General features: G+C 49.8%; 1 protein-coding gene across 4 annotated transcripts in view; it reads left to right on the top strand.

The window, feature by feature from the left end:
- Coro2b (coronin 2B) overlaps positions 1–4,148 on the top strand; it is a 65,884-nt gene extending 61,736 nt beyond the window's left edge. For 3 of the 4 annotated variants that reach the window (XM_070043023.1, XM_070043021.1, XM_070043020.1), the window contains exons 10-12: positions 207–297; positions 467–606; positions 2,423–4,148. In XM_070043023.1, the coding sequence (XP_069899124.1) occupies positions 207–297; positions 467–606; positions 2,423–2,554 (363 nt within the window). In that variant the 3' untranslated portion in view covers positions 2,555–4,148. Of the gene's footprint in view, positions 1–206; positions 298–466; positions 617–2,422 lie in introns of all 4 variants that reach the window. The other variant, XM_070043022.1, reaches the window with a different exon arrangement.
- Positions 4,149–19,083: the final 14,935 nt, after the last annotated feature.

Raw genomic sequence — 19,083 nt, 5'->3', positions numbered from 1 at the left:
GAGTAGGGTTGGCCGGGCTTCGTAGAGCCCAGGAGGGTAAGGAAGGTGGGGAGGGGTGTGGATGGGGTCCAGATTCACCCTCGAGGAGAGATGGCGGCCACTGTGAACGTGAGCTTCATACACTCAGGGGTGAGGACACTAGGAGCTGGGAAGCGGGCAGTGTGGAGGGAGCTCTGCCATCCCCTCTTCCTTCCCCTCCCCTGCAGTCGGATTCCTACCAGGAAGACATTTACCCCATGACGCCAGGCACGGAGCCAGCTTTGACCCCAGATGAATGGCTGGGAGGCATGAACCGAGGTATGGCCGTGGATATGGGATCGGGCAAGAAGCCACAGGCCTCCCCTCCCGGCCAGCCTGGCTGGTTTCCCTGGCGTAACCTGCAGAACATGCCCTCCCTCAGCAGCTGGGACCCCCTCAGGGTGCAGCAGACACCCCATTGTTCAGCCTCCCCTGCCTCCCTCTGCAGACCCTGTGTTGATGTCTTTGAAAGAAGGCTACAAGAAGTCCTCAAAAGTGGTGTTCAAGGCTCCCATCAGAGACAAGAAGAGCGTCGTGGTGAACGGAATAGATTTACTAGAGAATGTCCCACCCAGGACAGAGAACGAGGTGAGGGCATGTAAGTTATTTCCTCCTGGGCCCTTACATCTCAGTTATGGCTACAGCCTGCAAACTAGCTCCAAATCCAAGGCGTTTTTCTTTCTGTAATGAAGACCATAGATAGCTTGCTGTTACCTCTATTGGCTGGGATGCCAGGAAGATCCGCCCCTTCCTGAGTAATGCCCAGTGCTGGGTGTTATCCACTCACCGGTACCTTGGGAGACCAGCCTGGCCCTGGGCTTCATGGCATGGCTTTCTTTCTAGCATGGGGACACACTTCTGTCTGGCTACTTGTGCAAACAAACCTTGATACCACTCAGAATGGGAGGGAGCAAAGCTGGTCCCTGGGCAGCTGGTGCCAGGCCTTGTCCACGCCCCACCCAGGGCAGCTCTGTCCATCTGTACCCCAGGCCCAGGTCCCAGCACAACTTGTCTCATCCAGGAGTCATCCGGGGCCTGCTTTGTGGCAAGCACTGTGCCCAAGCAGGCAGGAACAATGACGCTGATGAGACTAAGCAAGGTCCCTGGCCTTTCCGACTCGTGGGAAAATGGGGACAGGAAATACTGTGGGCATCAGAGATGGTCACCAGTGCCGAGCTTGCATCCTGCTGTCGCTGAGTACCCAGAGGAGGTGACCACCTTGGCTGTCTGTCCACGTGTGTGAGATCACTCCAAGACTTAATAACGTTTACAGCCTTACAGATTCTGTGGTGCCTGCGGCTTGGGTTTCTCAGGGGGCTGCAGTTTGCTCCAGCAGTGGGGCTGCCGTCCCGCGAGGGCCATCTTAAAAGACAGCCTGTCCCACAGGATCAGAGGAAAACCAGACCAGCATTGAGCTGGAGGATCTTAGACTTGTAAAGGAGATATTGACAGGCAACCTGATACTTGCCATGAAATACGTTCTGTGCCATTGGCGGGAAGGGGAGCAGGGTCCTAGGGATGGATAGTCAGGAGTTTGGGTCAAGATAATCCCCAAGTGGTGGGAAGCAAAGGTGAAGCAAGAAGGGTCACAGGCTTCTAGGTGTGGTCGTGCATTCCTATAATCCCAGCACTTAGGACGCTGAGGCAGGAGGATCTCGCCTGGGCTACACAGTGAGACCCTGTCTCAGACAAACAACTAGTGATAGCATTTTTAACGCGAATGGCGACATGATGTAACATACATAACCTTTTCTGGTTATCAAAATGTTTGTTGGGAAAACATAATACTTGCCCCTAGAGAAACAACTGTGCCTGCCCAGGTAAACACAGCAGGGCCTAGACTCCATTCCCAGGCTGGGCCTGGAGAAGCAGGGTTGGGTACTGAGCTGTGACCGGCCTGTAGGATGCAGACCTGGGAACAGGAGATCTCTGACAGGACCATTCACCTGCCATGATCCCCAGACACCAAAAGGAAGAAATGGGCTCAGAGCTGTCAGCCCCACCCTCGCATCACCCCTCTCCCAGAGCTTGCTTTACTTAGCTGTCATTCATTCATCCGTCCATTCATTGGTTCATTCATCGTCGTGTGTATTACTTGTCCCGAGGGTTTTCCGTGGTATTGTAGACATGCGTGTATTACATTTGGATCAGCATTACCCCAACACTGCTTTCTTGCTCCACTCCCTAGTTTAGAAAGGATGGTAAAGAAATGCATTAGATCTGGGCCTATAGAAGAAGGGTGAGCCTGGGTTGTTTGGAAAGCTGGGCTGCGGCGTTGTGGGACCTGTGCCCCCGGATTCGTGTTGGATGAGCCTGGAGGGGAGTGGGCAGGGGCGCTGGGCAGGTGGACAGAAGCACCACCTCACCTGCGTCCCTGGCCTCCTGGCCGTTTCTTGTTCTCTAGCTGCTCAGAATGTTCTTCCGGCAGCAGGATGAGATCCGGAGGCTGAAAGAGGAGCTAGCCCAGAAAGACATCCGCCTTCGGCAGCTCCAGCTAGAACTGAACAACCTGCGCAACAGCCCCAAGAACTGCTAGCCCCGCCCACCCCAGGACCGGCTAGCTCCCACCCCGCCCCACCTCCGGGATGTGCCAGGGGACTGCTAGCCCCCTTTCTCCCCGGCCACACTCCAGGAACCGCTAGCCATGCCTGGGCCTTGTGGAAGCCATCTTGATCTCCGTTGTTTCTACTCTTCCCTAACTGCCTCTTCTCCGGTGACCCCGGGGGACCGAGCCCCGGCTGGAACTGGGGGCCACCCTGAGCATCTGCCTGCCACTGACCTCCTGAACTCATACCAATCCTGTCCCTGCTGGCCGCCCCACCCCCTCCTGCTTCCCAGCAGTCAGACTCCTGGGGGGACCTCCATGGACAGGGAGCAGGACCCGGCTGGACTTAAGATGTCAAACTTCTTCCCTGCAGAGGGGCTGCTAAGACCTGCTGCACTGGGCCTGTTGCTCAGCTCTTCCTGGGAGCAAAGGACAGACTGTGGGCTGGACTTCCCAGCCCCTTCCCACCAGCATCTGAGTCGCTCAAGGGCAGCGAGCAGCCCTGCTCCCCTCTGCCCCTCCCCCTGCAGCCCCTCTCCCCTCCATCCTTCCCCCTGCCCTTATCTTCAGGGAAGAAGAGGGGACTCTGGAGGCCCCGTGATCCCTGCTTTGTGAGCCAGGCAGGGGTGGGGACCTGTGTCCCATTTGTCAGCTGATAGGACTGAGGTCACCCAAGAGAAACACCTCTCCTGGTTTCCTGGGGGGGGGGGGTGGGGGGGGGAGTCACCCAGAGGCCCAAGACTTGGGGTCTGAGCTCCAAGGCTCACTGCATCAAAGCCAAGACCTGCTGGGCATCCCCAGCATAAGAACTGGAAGGTTCATCCGCAATCTGCCCAGGTGCCACACTGCCCCTCCCACTCAGCGCCCCTGCACCCCTGGCCTGCACCCTCCGTGCTCTCGGACTCCAGCTGGGACGAGACCTCCTCTTCTGGAAGCCCAGGCTGAGAAGGGTAGAGGTCGGCCCCAGGGGCCGGCAGCCCAGGGGTCTCAGCCACTTTCAGCCTTACTTGCACGCAGAATGACCACAGCCTTCGCATCCGCATAGCACTTTAAGGTTCACGTAGCTCTTCACATCTAGGCTCTCGCATCCATCCGTATTGCAGATGAAGTGACAGATCGGAGCCCAAGGGTGCCCGACTCTCAGCGACCATATTTCCTTTTCTCCTCTGCCTCCTCTTTTCCATTTCCTACTACCTACCAGAGCCCAAAGACACCATTCAGGGTGGGTGATCTAGGGATGAGGAAATGGGTGTCTCCTCTTCCTTCCCATTGGCTGAGTTCTCCAGCCCGGGACACTCCATGCCGGCCTGTTCCACGTCACCTTGCCCAACTACCCTGAACAAAGGTGGGAGGGGACTGTCTAGCCTCGGCTTATCCTGGAGGCCTTCTGCTCTCCCAGCCTGTGGGATCAAGGTCTCCTCACCCCGCTTGGTAGTGTCAACATTCATCTCTCTCTCACACACACACATGCACTCACACACACACACACTTGTAGCTTTTTTTTTTCTTCCCCATTGACCTGTGTGGTCTTCTGTGGTTATTTATGCTGCCTCTCAAGGATAGAATTAAAAATGTTTTCAACTGATCACACTTGGGCATGGCTATGTCATCTGGCCCTCCCATGGGGCTGGGGCGGGGGGAGGGGGCGGGAGGAGATCTCACTCTTGGTCACCATGGTGTCTTAGTAGCCTACTCCCTGCCTGATTTCCTTCACCTTTCTGAGTGACAGGTCTCACACTGTCCTGCATTGTGGGACAATTGACCGTCCCCGAAGCCAGATTCCCAGGCACCCCTTGTGACAAACAAAAAATAGCCCTGGATATTGCAGAGTTGAGGACCTCTACCTGCAGATGTCCAAAGATGTCCACTCTGAGCCTGGCCCTGGGCTGGGACTGGTGTCTCAGAACGCCACATCTCAGTTTTCAAAGCAGGTTCCCTGCATGTGACCTATGGTGTGTCTCACGGTGGCGCTGAACTGTCACCTCTATTACTGCTCTTATCTCAGCAGAAGAGTCAGGCTCTGTGGTGACCTGCTCAAGGTCACTTTAGGCAGTGACCGGGGTGGGAGGGGGTGTGTGGAGGGGGTAGGCCTGGGTTCAGGCTCAGAGGAGGTGCAGGCCCTGTCCCCAGCCAGGCCCAAGCTGGGCAAAGCCTGATCTTTTGAGGGACGACAGGACCTATCAGACTGGGACAGCAGACAGTGAACCCTCAGGGCTGTCCAGCTTCATAATAGGCAGTAAGGGACATGAGACTCAGGAAATGGCAGAGGTGGAGGGTGGAGGGTGGAACAGGACACTGGACAGAGCTGGCCCATCCCGGCTCTGGCCCAACTTGTCTGTGCAGTCAAGTGAGTCCTTTTCCTCTCTGAGGAATATTATCTCGTCTACACAGTGAGGTTAGAGACAGTCCAGGCCCCTTCCTGGCCTAAGGCCTGAAGATTTCCATCCTGGTGGCATGGAGGGAGTACTAGTGCTTATGACCACCCCTAGTCTAGCACCACAAGTCAGGAATGGTGGTGGAGGGCTTCCGACAAGGCCTGGGTGCAGATAATGACCTTGGATGGATCCTTTCACTGGCCTCCAGCTGATGCCTGGAGCTGTGGTGCCCAGTGCTTGAGCCCTAGGAAACTGGAGAGTGAATACAGGAGATGACCTGGCCAGCCCCCCCCCCTTGTCCCACTCCATGGTTCTGAGCTCAGCCCAGAACTCTTATCACCCCTCCTGACAGGAAATCATCTAAGGTCAGGGTTCATCCTGTCCCTTTCCCCCAAGTGCATCTGTTAAGTAACTCATCATTTTCTCTGGGGTTGGCGGTATGTCCCTAAATTCTTCGTGTGCTATGATCCACTCTGTGCTAATTCCAGCCGATCCCACTGCACAGCTTTAGTTACCGAGAGATGGACGGAAGCTTCACGACTCCCTGCTTGCCCGGCTTCCCAACAAAAGCCCCCTTTTTTTCCAGGTAAGGATGTCTTGTGCTCAACTCCAGACCCTCCTCTTCCATGGAGAGGACCCTGCCCCCTGTCGGTCCTGGGCATGCCTGCAGCTCCTGGCCCTGCCCCTGTCTCCTAACTGGATCTCTGCCACAGTTAAACAAACACACACCAAGCCTGGATCTCTGTGCATTGGACACTGGCCTGACCTTGTGTGGCATCAGCAGGACACAGCTCTACCACGGGTGGCTCACTCTTGGCTGGGTTCAGGGTGGAGTGGACAGCTGTTTTGAGTTTTCTGGCTCCAAGATTGTCTTCCAGAGAGTCTCCTAAGACCCCAAGATGGGCTCAGACATTTTTAGAGTCTCTTGGCACTGGGCAAGCGTCCCAGACTGCCAGTGGACCGCGCGTGCGGAACGTGGCTGCTTCCTCGCTGTGGGAAATGACTTCATGCTGAACTGAAAAAAAACACCCTCCCACCCCCACCCTGTCTTCCAGCTTGGAAGGGCTGAGGTCTGCCTGGAGCAGAGGCCACATGAGACAGCATCTTCCGCTCTGCGGGCCTGCAGTTTAGGGAAGGCAAGAGGCTCCTGTTTGGAATGTTGGCAGAGCTCTTGGCTCTCGCGGCCTTTCCAGTTCGGGGACAGCATGCAGGCAGGCTGTCTGATCTTTCCTTGGAATTTCAATTTGGTAGCAAGCATAAACAGGCCAGCCTTGCACAGAGAGAGAAGAGAAATGGTGAGGTTAGGGGGAAGGGGTCTCTAGATGGCTTTGGTCTGTGAGTCCTTCCCCAACTCCTGGCTGGTCATATGACCTGGAGGGGGGACGTCCTGCAGCCTCTTTGCTAAGGACTGCCTTGAGCATGTGCATATACCATGCCCTGAACTGGGGTGCTGGCACGGATAGGGCTAACACACTGGGTGTAGGTGGGAGGCAGAGGTGGAGGGACACTGAAGAGGAAGATCTGGCATTTCAAGGTCATAGTGATCACAGCAAGATTCAAAGGCCAGAAAGAATTTGCTAGAAACTTGAATCTAGCCAGCAGGGGGCAGATGATGGCCTTCCTATTAAACTTATTTATCCTGAGCTGAGGCCCCTTCTGCCACCTCTCACTTCACTCCAGAATTAATGACCCAACCACATTCACCAGACTCTTGGGGCAAGCAGGCACAGGACCACGCAGGCTCTGAAAGACCCAGGTGTGGAGGAGGGAGGGGCACGCAGGGAAGCTGCAAAACCCTCCACCACCCTGCAGCAACTGTTTTGAAGACTGGCCAGTGGAGGGCGCTTGCCTCTCCTTCCCTCTGAGGCTGTGTTCAACCCAGTTGGCTTCTAGTCCGGTTTCCACGGGGACCTTCATGGGGAGAAGTCCTCCCTGCCTGAAGAGCCTGCAGTTGCTTGGGGCTGAGCAGGTGGCAGAAGAAAATGCCAGAAAGAAGGGCGAGGTAGAGGTCCCAGAGCTCTGTGGCTCAGTGGTCACCACCCAACCCAAGCCTGGGACACCTGGGTCTCCAGGAAGTCTCTGGTGAGAGACGCTGTCCCCAAGATGTATGATCCCCAGGTACAGGTGTGGCCCAGGGAACCAGCCTAGAAAGTTCTGAACCCTTGCCCTGGGAGGCTGGCTGCACGTTGAGCCCCTGAAAGGTTCCCCCAACTCTCCAGTTGCTTCGCCAGGCCGGATTGATTCATCAAACCACCTGGTGGTGTTGTTCATCTCAGCCTGTAGTCAGACTTGTAGCTCAACTGTAGAGGCAGAACAGAGAGAAATGTCTAGAAGGGCTAAGATCCATAACTAGCCAAGACTATGGTGGGATGGTGGGAGAGCACATTAATTCTATTGTTGTCCGGTATCTACCTGTTTCTCTACAGTTGTAATTGTTTTCCATAAGAGAAGACGGGTTTTCATTTATTTTGGGGGGTCTCAAGCCCTCCGGGCAGGCGCTCTATATTCACTCATACCTCCTCCCCTTTTTCTTTAGCTGTTTTTCAAATAGGGCCTCACACGTTTTTTGCTTGAGCCTGTCTGGACAGAAATCTGAGATTCATGCATTCATCGTGGGTAGCATAGAGGACAGGCAGGGGCCACCACACCCAGCTTCTGGTTGAGATGGAGAGTTAAGCACTTTTCGCCCCAGCTGAGTCCCTGGGATTACAGGCATGACCCTTCCTCCCACACCAGGCTTTTTTGTTTCTTTTTTTTTTGAGACAAGGTGTCTCACCTGTGGATTGTAGTCTAGCCTCAGTGACTTTCTCCTACCTTGTCATCCTGAATAATGGAATTACAGATGTGCAGCCCAGAAAACACAGGGAAAAGCTTAGCATCAGCTATGATCTTGGGATGAAATCTTACTCTATTTGACTGGTCAGGTGTGTATGATGGTGCTCTCTCCTTCTCCCCCCCGCCCCACTGGCTCTGGACTAGAAGAAGGCACTGTCCTTATGGTGGGGAGCAAACGAGGTTGGTCAGGTGCCATCGCCCTGCAGTAAGGCTGGAGCAGTGCATGCTGGGAGTTTAATTCAGGGCCTTGCGCACACTACGTGCAGAACCAGGAAGTGTTTCTTCCAAAATCCACCCTCCCCACCTCCCGCCCCCATGTGTCTAACTGGATCACCAAAATGGCCAAACTGATTAGGACCTCAATGAAGGGGAGAATTTTAAAGATGATAATGAAACTTTTGCTAACTTCCAGTTAACACCTGCTGTTCAAGAGCACTATGTTAGGGGTCACAAAGCCACTTGAAGTCCTCACATCTCTGACGTGGGGGGTGGGGTGTAGATGTGTGAGCGGGGTGCAGACGTGAGGGTGGGGCGCAGATGTGTGGGTAGGAGTACAGTGCATCGTTCCCGGCAGGTATCACCTGTCCAGGGGCAGAGGGCACGGAAGACCCTGAGCTTCCGCCCAGAAAGGAAGCAAGGTCCCAGCATGTCCAAGGTCACATGGGACAATAGTAGGCATCATGAGGGTCATAGGGGCCTTGAGTTGCTGAAGCTGGGGGGGGGGGCTGACAGGTGTCCAGTGAGCACCAGGCCTTATACTCAGGCTCAGAAGATCCAGAAAGCCTGGAAAGGTTTTTAAACCTCCCGTCAGCCTGAGCAAATGATTCTGAAACATCTTCCAGTGTGTGTGTGTGTGTGTGTGTGTGTGTGTGTGTGTGTGTGTGTGTGTGTGTGTGTGTGAGAGAGAGAGAGAGAGAGAAAGAGGAAAAGATGGAGGAGGAGGAAAGAGAGGAAGAGGAGAGAAGAAAAAGAGGAGAACAGAGGGAGGGAAAGGAAGAGGGACGAGGGACATGCTAGAGGAAGAGGAAGAAAAGGAGAAGAAGAAAGGGAAGAGCGAAGGGAGGGAGAGGCAGAAGGAGAATGAGGAGGGGGCAGGGTGGAGGAGAGGAAGGGTGGGAGACAGGGATGAAGGCAGAAGTGGAAGTGAATTTCTGACTCTGGTCATCATCAAGAAAGTCTGGAACTGAGAGGTCTAGAAGAGCAGTGGTGGGAAGCAGGGGCTGTGCACCAGGCTTGCAGGACAGCTAATGCCATCCAGCGTGCCCTACGGGACAGCTTCCCTGGACACGGAGAAAAGGCAGGGTGGGTCTGGGGTGAGAGGGAAGTAGGGGAGGCCCTGGGTGTCAGGTCCTCCCCCCTCCAGCCCTCCCCGCCTGCCTGACAGCCCTGGGAGATAACAACCTTTGGGGCTCAACCCAGAAAAACCATACTAACCCTTGTCTTTTTTTCAACCTTCTCTATGGAGACTCCAAATTCAACCTCAAAACCACTCAGTTAACTACCAAGACACATTTTCCATTTTCCTCAAAACTGCCAAGATGGAGAAACTTGAATGAGCAGAGATCTGGGTTCAAGTTCTAGTTCAAAAGGTCGTCCATGCAGTTAGGGATTGTCTCTCAGTTCTACCTTTGTCCGTCTTAAAATGGGCTAATCAGAGCTACCCAGATTCACACATACAAACACACACACACACACACACACACACACACACACACACACACGACATACACAGAGGACATGCTCAGGACACACACAGTATGTGTGCAGCACACCCCACACATGACACATACCATACACATAGCACACAGGACACACATAGTATGTGTACACACACCACACATGACACATACCATATACATGACACAAAGGATACACACAGGACACATATAAAACACAAACACAGACACCACATGATGCATACCATGCACGTGGCACACATGGCATATACATGACACATACAACACGTGTCACACAAGGAGGATACATGACATACAGCACACACATGACCCACAAGATATACAGAATATACACAGGACATACACACTGCACACGATACACTCAGAACATGCACCACACATAGGACACACATAGGACATACACAGCATACACATACAGGACACAAACACAGGATGTGCACACATAGGACACACACACACACACACACACAGGACACCAAGGAGAGCACCGACCTGAAGGGACAGGGTGGAGACCAAGCAGCCCTGCCCTGCCTCTCTTCCTTCCAGCCATAAGGACCAGGACAGTCCCAGCTCTCTAAGAAGGAGTTTGGTAGAGTCACTGCCACCACAGATAAGAGAGGTCACCATTTTATCAGGTGGCTGCAGAGTTCCCTGTAGGGAAGGAAGTGCCTTTGTTTAGAAAAATACCTTGATAAGTCCCTTGTGGGCCAGAAGGTGAGTGAAGCCCAGGCCTCCGAGCTTGGGAGGAAAAAACAAAAGCCAGTTCTTCAGCTTCTTCTAAGAAATGGACAGGAATGGGAGCCTAAGGAAGAACAGAGGATGAAAGAGAAGGGGAGGGGAGAGGACCTGCCGTGAGATCAGAAGCTGAAGTCCTGTAAGGAGAACTTTGAAGGGGCTCTTTAAGAACAGAGCTACAAGCCTGTAATCGGGAAAGGCAGGAGAATCTCAAGTTCAAGGCCACCCTGTGCTATAGAGCAAGACATCATCTATCCACTCCTTTTCTCCAGAGTCTTCCATGCCCCAGTTCTCTGGTGAGAATTGGCTAATGCTTGTGGCTCTTGTCCTTGGGAGTAGGTGAATGGGTATGAGCATTCAACTTTGGGGACAATTCTCAGATAGATATAAAAGTGACAGACCACAAGACAACTTTAGAGACAGCTTGAGAGGAGAGGGTACAGCAATCAGCCCATTACTTCTTTCCTGATGCCCCAGGGCAGTTCTTAACTTGCCACAGACAGGTAATATATTTATGATACAATCTATTCTTGCAGCATCCTATTGAAAGTGAGTCTCTATTGAATATTATATATATATATATATATATATATATATATATATATATATATATATATATATATATATATATATATATATGCCAGTCCTGGGGCTTGAACTCAGGGCCTGGGCACTGTCCCTGAGCTGCTTTTGCTCAAGGCTAGTACTCTACTAACCTGAGCCCACTTCTAGCTTTTTTTGTTTATGTAGTACTGAGGAATCAAACCCAGGGCTTCATGCATGCTAGGCAAGCATTCTCCCAGTAAGCCACATTCCCAGCCATCTGTTGAATATTAAATCTTCAAATAGCCCTGCAAACTAGGAAACAGTATTCCTTGTGTGAGCCATGAGGAAATGGAGGCACAAAGAATAGAAAAATCAAGCCAAAGATAACTATGGTAACATATATTGGAGAGACAAGACATGCATAAAAAGGTAAATAACAGCATTCAAGAAATAGAAATAATGTAAAAAATAGGTTTTGGGGTAGCTTGGTGGTAGAGTGTTTAGCATAGACAATGCACACACGCACATACACGTTGCATAGGAACAGACTACAGAAGACAAATATCTAGCTAGTCATGTCTGCCTTATGACATGGGCGTATCGTTCCACACTCACGGAAATGGTGACACTCAAGACGTCTCCTGGTTAGGATCCAAGGTGAGGAATGCAATGGACTGGCAACTCTTGTCCACATCCGTGATGGGTGGGGTGAAAATGTCCCATCATTTACTGAATGGTGAGTCACTTTCAGTTCAAGTCAACACTTCCAACTACACAGTGGTTCTTCTTGTACTTGGATGTGAATCAGAATCACCTAGGAAACCTGCTTTAGAAAGAGAATAAAAACCAGGACAGGCTCTGGGCCCAGCCAGTCAGCCTGGCTCTTCTTTTCCCCATTGGACTTCCAGAGAATCCTGTTAGACCTACCCCTTCCTCAGGTCTGATCATCAACACGCTTGTGTGTTTGCATCTGGGAGCCGTGATTTCTATTAGGAAAACAAATAAACATATAACAGCCAAAGAATGGTAAAGGATGGCATATCACACAGCAGAAAAGAAAAATGAGAAAGAGCTATGTATACCTCCCTGAAAGAAGCACAGAAATCAGTGATGAGGGAGGGAAAAAGAGCCCAGGATATTTACGTGTGTATAGTATGAGCTCCTGTCGAGCTCAAAACCAAGCAACATTAAACAGCATGCTATGTAGCACATGTATACGTAAGAACTACTTTTGGGGTGGAGGGGTGCAGGCTGGGGATCAAACCCAGGGTCTTACACGTTCAAGGCAAGCACTCCACTGCTACATTCCCAGCCCTAAGACCTTCATTTCCAAAAAGCCAAAGGAAACCTCACACAATTTAGAATTGTAAGAGGGAGGTAGGGGCAAGGAAGGGAAGTCTAAAGAGAATAGTTACGGGCTGGGAAGGTGGCTCAGTGGTAGAGCGCTTGCCTCGCATGCATGAAGCCCTGGGTTCGATTCCTCAGTGCCACATAAGCAGAAAAAGCTGGAAGTCACACTGTGGCTCAAGTGGTAGAGCGCTAGCCTTGAGCTGAAGAGCTGAGGGACAGCGCTTAGGCCCAGAGTTCAGACCCCATGACTGGCAAAAAAAAAAAAAAAAAAAAAAGTTACTACTAAGTTTGTAAATATCATCCTGGGTTATAGCTCTGTATTCTTTACAGTTATCTATAATGTACACCTAAAGCCCAATAAGGAATAAAAATACATGAAATTTAAGCACAGTGTTATCTGAGCGGGATTGTGAATGATTATGAGTGTGAATTACAAAGAGGTTCTGATTCCATTGGTCAGGCTTCCACTTCTTTGACTGGGTAATGGATATGCAGCATTTTCTATTCTAAATATTTTTAATGATTTTCTTTAATTTAGTATGGAATCAAAGAGGCAGGCGGGGCAGGGTACGGGGAGAGCAAAGAGGGAGAGGGAGAGTATAAACAAATGGATGAGTGGAGAACAGGCCAGAAGGCTGAAAGCCCTCCACTAGGATTGAGGTAAAAACGGTGAGGTGCTACTTGTGGTCTGAAGGAACGCTGTGTTCATAGTGACACTGCCAGAGGTAGTGGGGAGCCATGAACAAGAGAGTTAAGTCACCACTGCCAAAGTCAAACCCAGAGCTATTAGTTAAGAAGGCAATGACGTCCCATAGACAGTGGCAATGGACATGAAGTTTCAGGTCCACATGAAGACACAGCCTGGGAAGTGGTGCTAGGACCCATCTTTAAGCCAAGATGCTGCTGGAAGAAGCCACACTGGATGTCATTGAGCTCTGACAGCTGCAGGACTTTGTCACCCTACAGGAATCGTGGGAGCTGTGTAGAAGGGAGAGGAAAGATGGTGAATGTCCCGTAAGGGGTCCCTGTTTGCCAAGGACAGAATCCAACACCAAATCTCCTAGACCTGAGAAACAACTTCAGTACTGCAGCAGGATGCACAATCAACATACAAAACCCGGTGACTTTTCTACACACCAACCGTGCACAGCGCAAGAAGGAAATCAAAACAATGCCATTCACAATAGCCTCAGGAGAAAAAAAAGATTAAATACCTAAGAATAAACTTAACCGGAGAGAAGAAAGACTTCTAAAACTTAAAAAAAAAAATTAAAGAAGACCCCAGAGGATGATGCAGACTCTCTCTTTCATGCTTATGGCTTGGCAGAATGTAAAAAAAAAAAAGGCTAAACACTTAATTCACTCTGTTTCTATATCTTAGTACTGATTTCCCCACAAGAAGACAGAAGAAGTGAATTTGATGCATTCATTCATGTCACTGGGTCTTGGCGCTTTTAGTAAACTAGAGTTAACTTCTTAAACGAATTCTCATCTACCTTCCATTTTAAGGAAGCTCTTTAGAAAATATTGCATGGGGGAGGGGAAGGGGAGTAGCTGAGGAGGTGGGAGGGAAGGGATGGTAGGGGAAAAACAAAGGAGGAGGCAACAATGCTAGATAAGAAATGTACTCCTAGCTGGATGCTGGTGGCTCACGCCTGTAATCCTAGCTACTCAGGAGGCTGAGATCTGAGGATCGCGGTTCAAAGCCAGCCTGGGCAGGAAAGACCGTGAGACTCCTATCTCCAATAAACCACCAGAAAACCAGAAGTGGCGCTGTAGCTCAATTGGTAGAGCGCTGGCATTGAGCTGAAGAGCTGAGGGACGGTGCCCAGGCCCAGAGTTCAAGCCCCATGACTGACAAAAAAAAAAAAAAAAAAAAAAGAAAGAAATCTATTCCTTACCCTGCTCATGTATCTGTAACCCCTTTGTACAGTATTTTCACAAGAAAAAAACATAATTAAAAAAGGAAAATATTGCATCCATGTAAAGACCAATCAAAATAAAGCAAGAGAGGCTATATTTATTTGTTTGCAGAGCTGTGGATGGAAGATTGCACCTTGCACACACTAAGCAGCACTCTAAACATGGTTATGCAACATCAGATAAAGTAGACTTTAAGGCAAAGATTTTGATCACAGATAATGAGTTCACTGCAGAATGGCGACAGACCTCTCCAACAGGAAGAAAACACAGAAATGTCTAAGGCCCCGAACCACAAAGCCACCAATCTAGAAGGCAAAAGTGAATAGAACTGGGGCTAGGAAATGTGGCTTAGTGCTTACCTAGCATTCATGAAGCCCTGGGATTTGAATCCTCAGTACCACAGAAACAGAAAAAGCTGGAAGTGGTACTGTGACTCAAGTGGCAGAGTGCTAGCCTTGAGCAAAAGAAGCTCAGAGACAATGCCCAGGCCCTGAGTTCAAGCCCCAGGACTGGCAAAAAGAAAAAAAAAAGTGAATAGCACTGTAGTGGAATACAACTCAACAGTACACATATATACATTACTGATAAATGTACCAACTCAAACAGACCTCTCAAAACATGATGCTAAGCAAAGAAAGCTAAACAAGGCACAAGAGAACATGCCAGAGGATTCTATTCAGACGATTATTTCTGTGGTGTTGGGAAGTGGTAGAATTATTTTATATCTTCATTGGGATATGGATTACCAGAAATTCATCAAACACTCAAAAGTGTTGTGCATTTCACTGCTTGATAGAAAAACCTGCAGAATCATGAATAAATATTGAGCCAAAGCTAATGATATGTGTACGGAAGCGTTTAGAGACAAAGTGCACTGATTTCTGGAATTTATTTAGGAATGCATGGAACGTTAGATGGATTAATGCACATGTGATAAAGTAAAGATACTAAATGTGCTTTCAAGTTTTCTCCACATCTGAGAGATTTTGTGATGAAATCACAATGTGAAGATAAAATGGAATAAAAGATCTTATAGAGTTAAGATTGTAGCCAACTTTCTAAAAACCACCTGTTAGTCAGACTTTTCCTTGCTAGGACAAATACCTGAGTGTGTTAAGTTAAAGACAAAAGGTTTGGGCCAAGCACTGGTGGCTCATTCCTGTAATCCTAATTACTCAGGGGGCTAGGATCTGAGGATCATGGTTTGAAGCCAGCCGGGGTAGAAAACTCTGTGAGACTCTATCTCCAATAAACTATTCAGAAAAGAGCCAGAAATGGCACTGGGGCTCAAGTGGTAGGCTCAGGGTCAGTACCTAGGCCGTGAGTTCAAGCCCCAAGACCAGCAAAAAAGAAAAAAGAATAGTTTGTTTGGGCTTCTGATTTCAGAGATTTCCAGCTGACCACAGAGACAGAGAATGGAGTCAGGAGCAAGATAGTCTTCAAAGATACTATAGTATGGCAGGAGAGAGATGATGGGACAGGGACATTATATTTCTTTAAAATCTAGATTCCAGGGGCTGGGAAGGTGGCTCAGTGGTAGAGCGCTTGCCTTGCATGCCTGAGGCCCTGGGTTCGATTCCCCAGCACCACATAAGCAAAAAGAAAAAAGCTGGAAGTGGCACTGTGGCTCAAGTGGTAGAGTGCTAGCCTTGAGCTGAAGAGCTGAGGGACAGTGCCCAGGCCCAGAGTTCAGGCCCCACGACCGGACCCCCCCCCCCCAAAAAAAATCTAGATTCCAAGCTGGGTACTGGTGGCTCATGCCTGTAATCCTAGCTACTCAGGAGGCTGAGATCTGAGGTTCATGATTCAAAGCCAAGCCCTAGCAGGAAAGTCTGTGAGACTCTTATCTCCAATTAACCACCAAAAAAAACCCTGGAAGTGGCACTGTGGCTCAAGTGGGAGAGTACTCACTTTGACCTGAAAATCTCAGGGACAGTGCCCAGGCCCAGATTCAAGCCCCACAACCAAAAAAATAAATTAATTAAAAAAGTAAAAATCTAGATTCCATCAGTGAGCAAAAACTGTAGTATTTGCCTTTTTTTTTTTTTTTTTTTTTTGGTGCCTGTACTAAGGCTTGAACTCAGGGCCAGGCCACTCTCCCTTAGTTTAACTCAAGGTTGGTCCTTTCCATTTAAGCTACAGCTCTATTTCCAGCTTTTTGGTGATTAATCGGAGACTAGAGTTTCACAGACTTTCCTACCCAGGCTGGCATTGAACTGCAATCCTCAGATCTCAGCCTCCTGAGTAGCTGTGATTACAGGCGTAGCCATCTGTATCTGACTAATACTTGGCTTTTTCAACTTGGCTTATCTTGTTCAATGTCTGCTTTCCTAAAAAATGACATGATTTCATTTTTCTTCACTTTCCTGTGTGTCCTGCTGTGCACTCTCTTTTTCCCATCTTCCACCAGCAAATCTGTCTCCTCTCTGCCTGCAGCCTTTTTTCTCTCCTCTTAACTGCTCTGAGGTATAAGGCATCCTGTCTCCAAGGACCAAGCTTCTACTGCCAGCGAGCCTTGCTTGCAGATTTGTTACATGCAGTTTGGACCAAGTGCAATCAACAGAGACTAACAATATACTTTTATAAATCAAGCAAAAACTCAAAATGAAAATTTTAAGCTTTTGTTGTTGTTTGTGGTGGCTCTTCCTAGGACTTGAACTCAGGGCCTTGCACTGGCTGGACCAGCACTGGCTCCACCACATTTCCAGTCCCAAAAGAAAATTTAAATTCCTGCGCATGCATTGCACAGCTCAGTTGCTCCCAACATTTAAGTCCTGTTATTGTCAGTGTGTGGAAGTCTGCTGGGTGTCTCCTTGCCCGTTTTGTGAAAAATCCATGCCCCCCTCCCCCCCCCGAAATAAAGCAAATAGTGCTGCAAAAGCAAAGTCCAATGTGCTTAAGTGAAGCGCGAAAGTGCAAACCTGAGATTTATTGAGAGCCAGGCGTGACTTTAGCAGACGGATGGTGTTATGGGGGGGAAATGCCTCAAGCTTCCAAAATCTCTGACATAAAGAGCCTGAAATAAGGTGTAGTTTTGGGTGAGCACAGGGGCTATTCAGTGGCAGCGGCTTCGAGTTGTAGATGCTAAGACGGGCAGGATGTATGATGGAGGTAAATTGGAGTAACTTTAGAGGACTGAACTCTATGCACCCCTGAGGGTTTGCAGTCTCTTCTCAGTGGCTCCTTAGAACCATCTTCCTGTGGATACCAGGGACTCCTGTGTTCAGGTAGGACATCCACGGCCCTGACTTTCTCCAGAACCCTAGCAATCCCTCCTCTGTCTGCACTAGCCCCCTCACCACGCATGCTCCGGTCTCCTGATGCTTCCAGGACATGGACAGTTGAGGTGAGTTGTCCAAGGTCACAGAGGGCTGGCTTTGGCTCAGGGCTGACACCTTATGCATTGGAAGAGGTGCTGCTGACTCTTGAGGACATTCAGGGTTTCCCCTCCAGGAGCAGAGACTCATTCTCCTTGTTTCTGAGGTTCAGCACATTTCTTCTGCAAGACATCTGTTCCTTGGGACTCTGGAGAGCCTGGTTTTGTCACCGCTTGGAAGTTGGCGAGCTGCAGGTGCGTGGGAGGGCGGGAGAGTGGGATCCTGGGAAAAGGTGTGAAATTAGTCAAAATTTGGGTGAGACGAATCTTGGTACAGTCAGCATGGGCTGCACAGCCGCTGAAAATTGAGGGAAGACCTCCGTGCACACTGCAGAGCAGAAAGCTCCATTCCGGTACCAGCCCGGGCCTTCCTGAGTGGAGAGGAGCGGCACTTCTTCACCTGCAGAGCGGGGAAGCGATTGAGCATGAGCAGGAACACGTCTGCTGACTTTGTCTCCCCTTCCCTGTCCCCAGCCAGTGATTCTGCAATCAGTTGCCAGTGAACGTGGACTAGCCTCCCAGGCTGCACATCAAGACCAGAGTGTCATTCTGAGCCAGGTGCCAGTGGCTCACAACTGCAGTCCCAGCTCCATAAGAGGCTGAGATCTGAGCACATTAGCTGGCTCTTCCCCTCCTCATCCCCCATCCTATTCCTGTCCTCTGGCTGAGCTGCCTCTTCCTCCTTGCCATTCATGTTAAGTGCGATGACATGGAAACATCCTGAGAACTCTTCTTCTTTGTAATTGTAGTTCCTCAGCCTTAGTCTTCCTCATCTGCAAAAAGGGCACAGAGTGACTCATCTTGCTGAGGGGTTGAACAGGACTGCTCAGGCCTTGATAAGGGTGTCCCTCCAGCGCCCACAATAACCTATTCATCTTGCAGCTACATTCTTATTTCCCTGTCAGTCACTTCATCTTTAGAGCCTCTTTAGAGAGTTGTATCTGGTGCCTCTGGGCACCTACAGGGCCGGTGCCAATGCACTGCCCAGCAGGGTGATGCTCCATTGGAAGCATTCTGAATTGCTGGAACCCTATCCTGACGAAAAGACTTTGTGGGGTTCAAGGATGTGAGGTAGCGATTGTGTGTGTGTGTGTGTGTGTGTGTGTGTGTGTGTGTAACCAGGTAAATTAATATAACTAAACCTAGAGGAAATTCATACATGAGCCTCATAAGCACTATGGACTTCTGTGTGTACTAGGAACTCCATGAAAAAAACCCAAAAAACTGTGATTTTATTTTCAGCAAATCCAAAGTGATCAGAATACTCTTCCACCTCTTGAAACTAACTGGAAACAGGTCTAAATCTCAGGATTTGTGAACTGTTCTATACATTCTGTCAAACATGCATTCTTTTGGCATTATAAAAACAAAACAATGAAAGGTATTCAGAACAAGGTTCTAAGAGGGGGCTGACCTGACTGTTTGGTACTTTGCTTCTTTCTTGGCAATTTTTTGAGAGCCTTATCTTGTTATGCAGCCCAAGATAATGTGGGACTCACTACTTAATCTAGGCTGGCCTCTGTTGATCCTCTGCTCCCATCTGCTTCCTGGGGGCCAGGATTACAGGAGGGAACCACTGTGCCTGGCTTTGCTTTTATTTTCCAAGTCAGTTTGAATATATTGAAAGGTCGTGCGTCTCGTTGAGGTCAAGTCCACGGGACTCAAAGAAGCGATCCCCCAAAA

Source organism: Dipodomys merriami, unplaced genomic scaffold (assembly GCF_024711535.1).
Source record: "Dipodomys merriami isolate MVZ:Mamm:240054 unplaced genomic scaffold, mDipMer1.0.p SCAF_33, whole genome shotgun sequence".
NCBI classification, from domain to species: domain Eukaryota; kingdom Metazoa; phylum Chordata; class Mammalia; order Rodentia; family Heteromyidae; genus Dipodomys; species Dipodomys merriami.
This window is presented reverse-complemented; position numbering and strand designations above follow the sequence as displayed.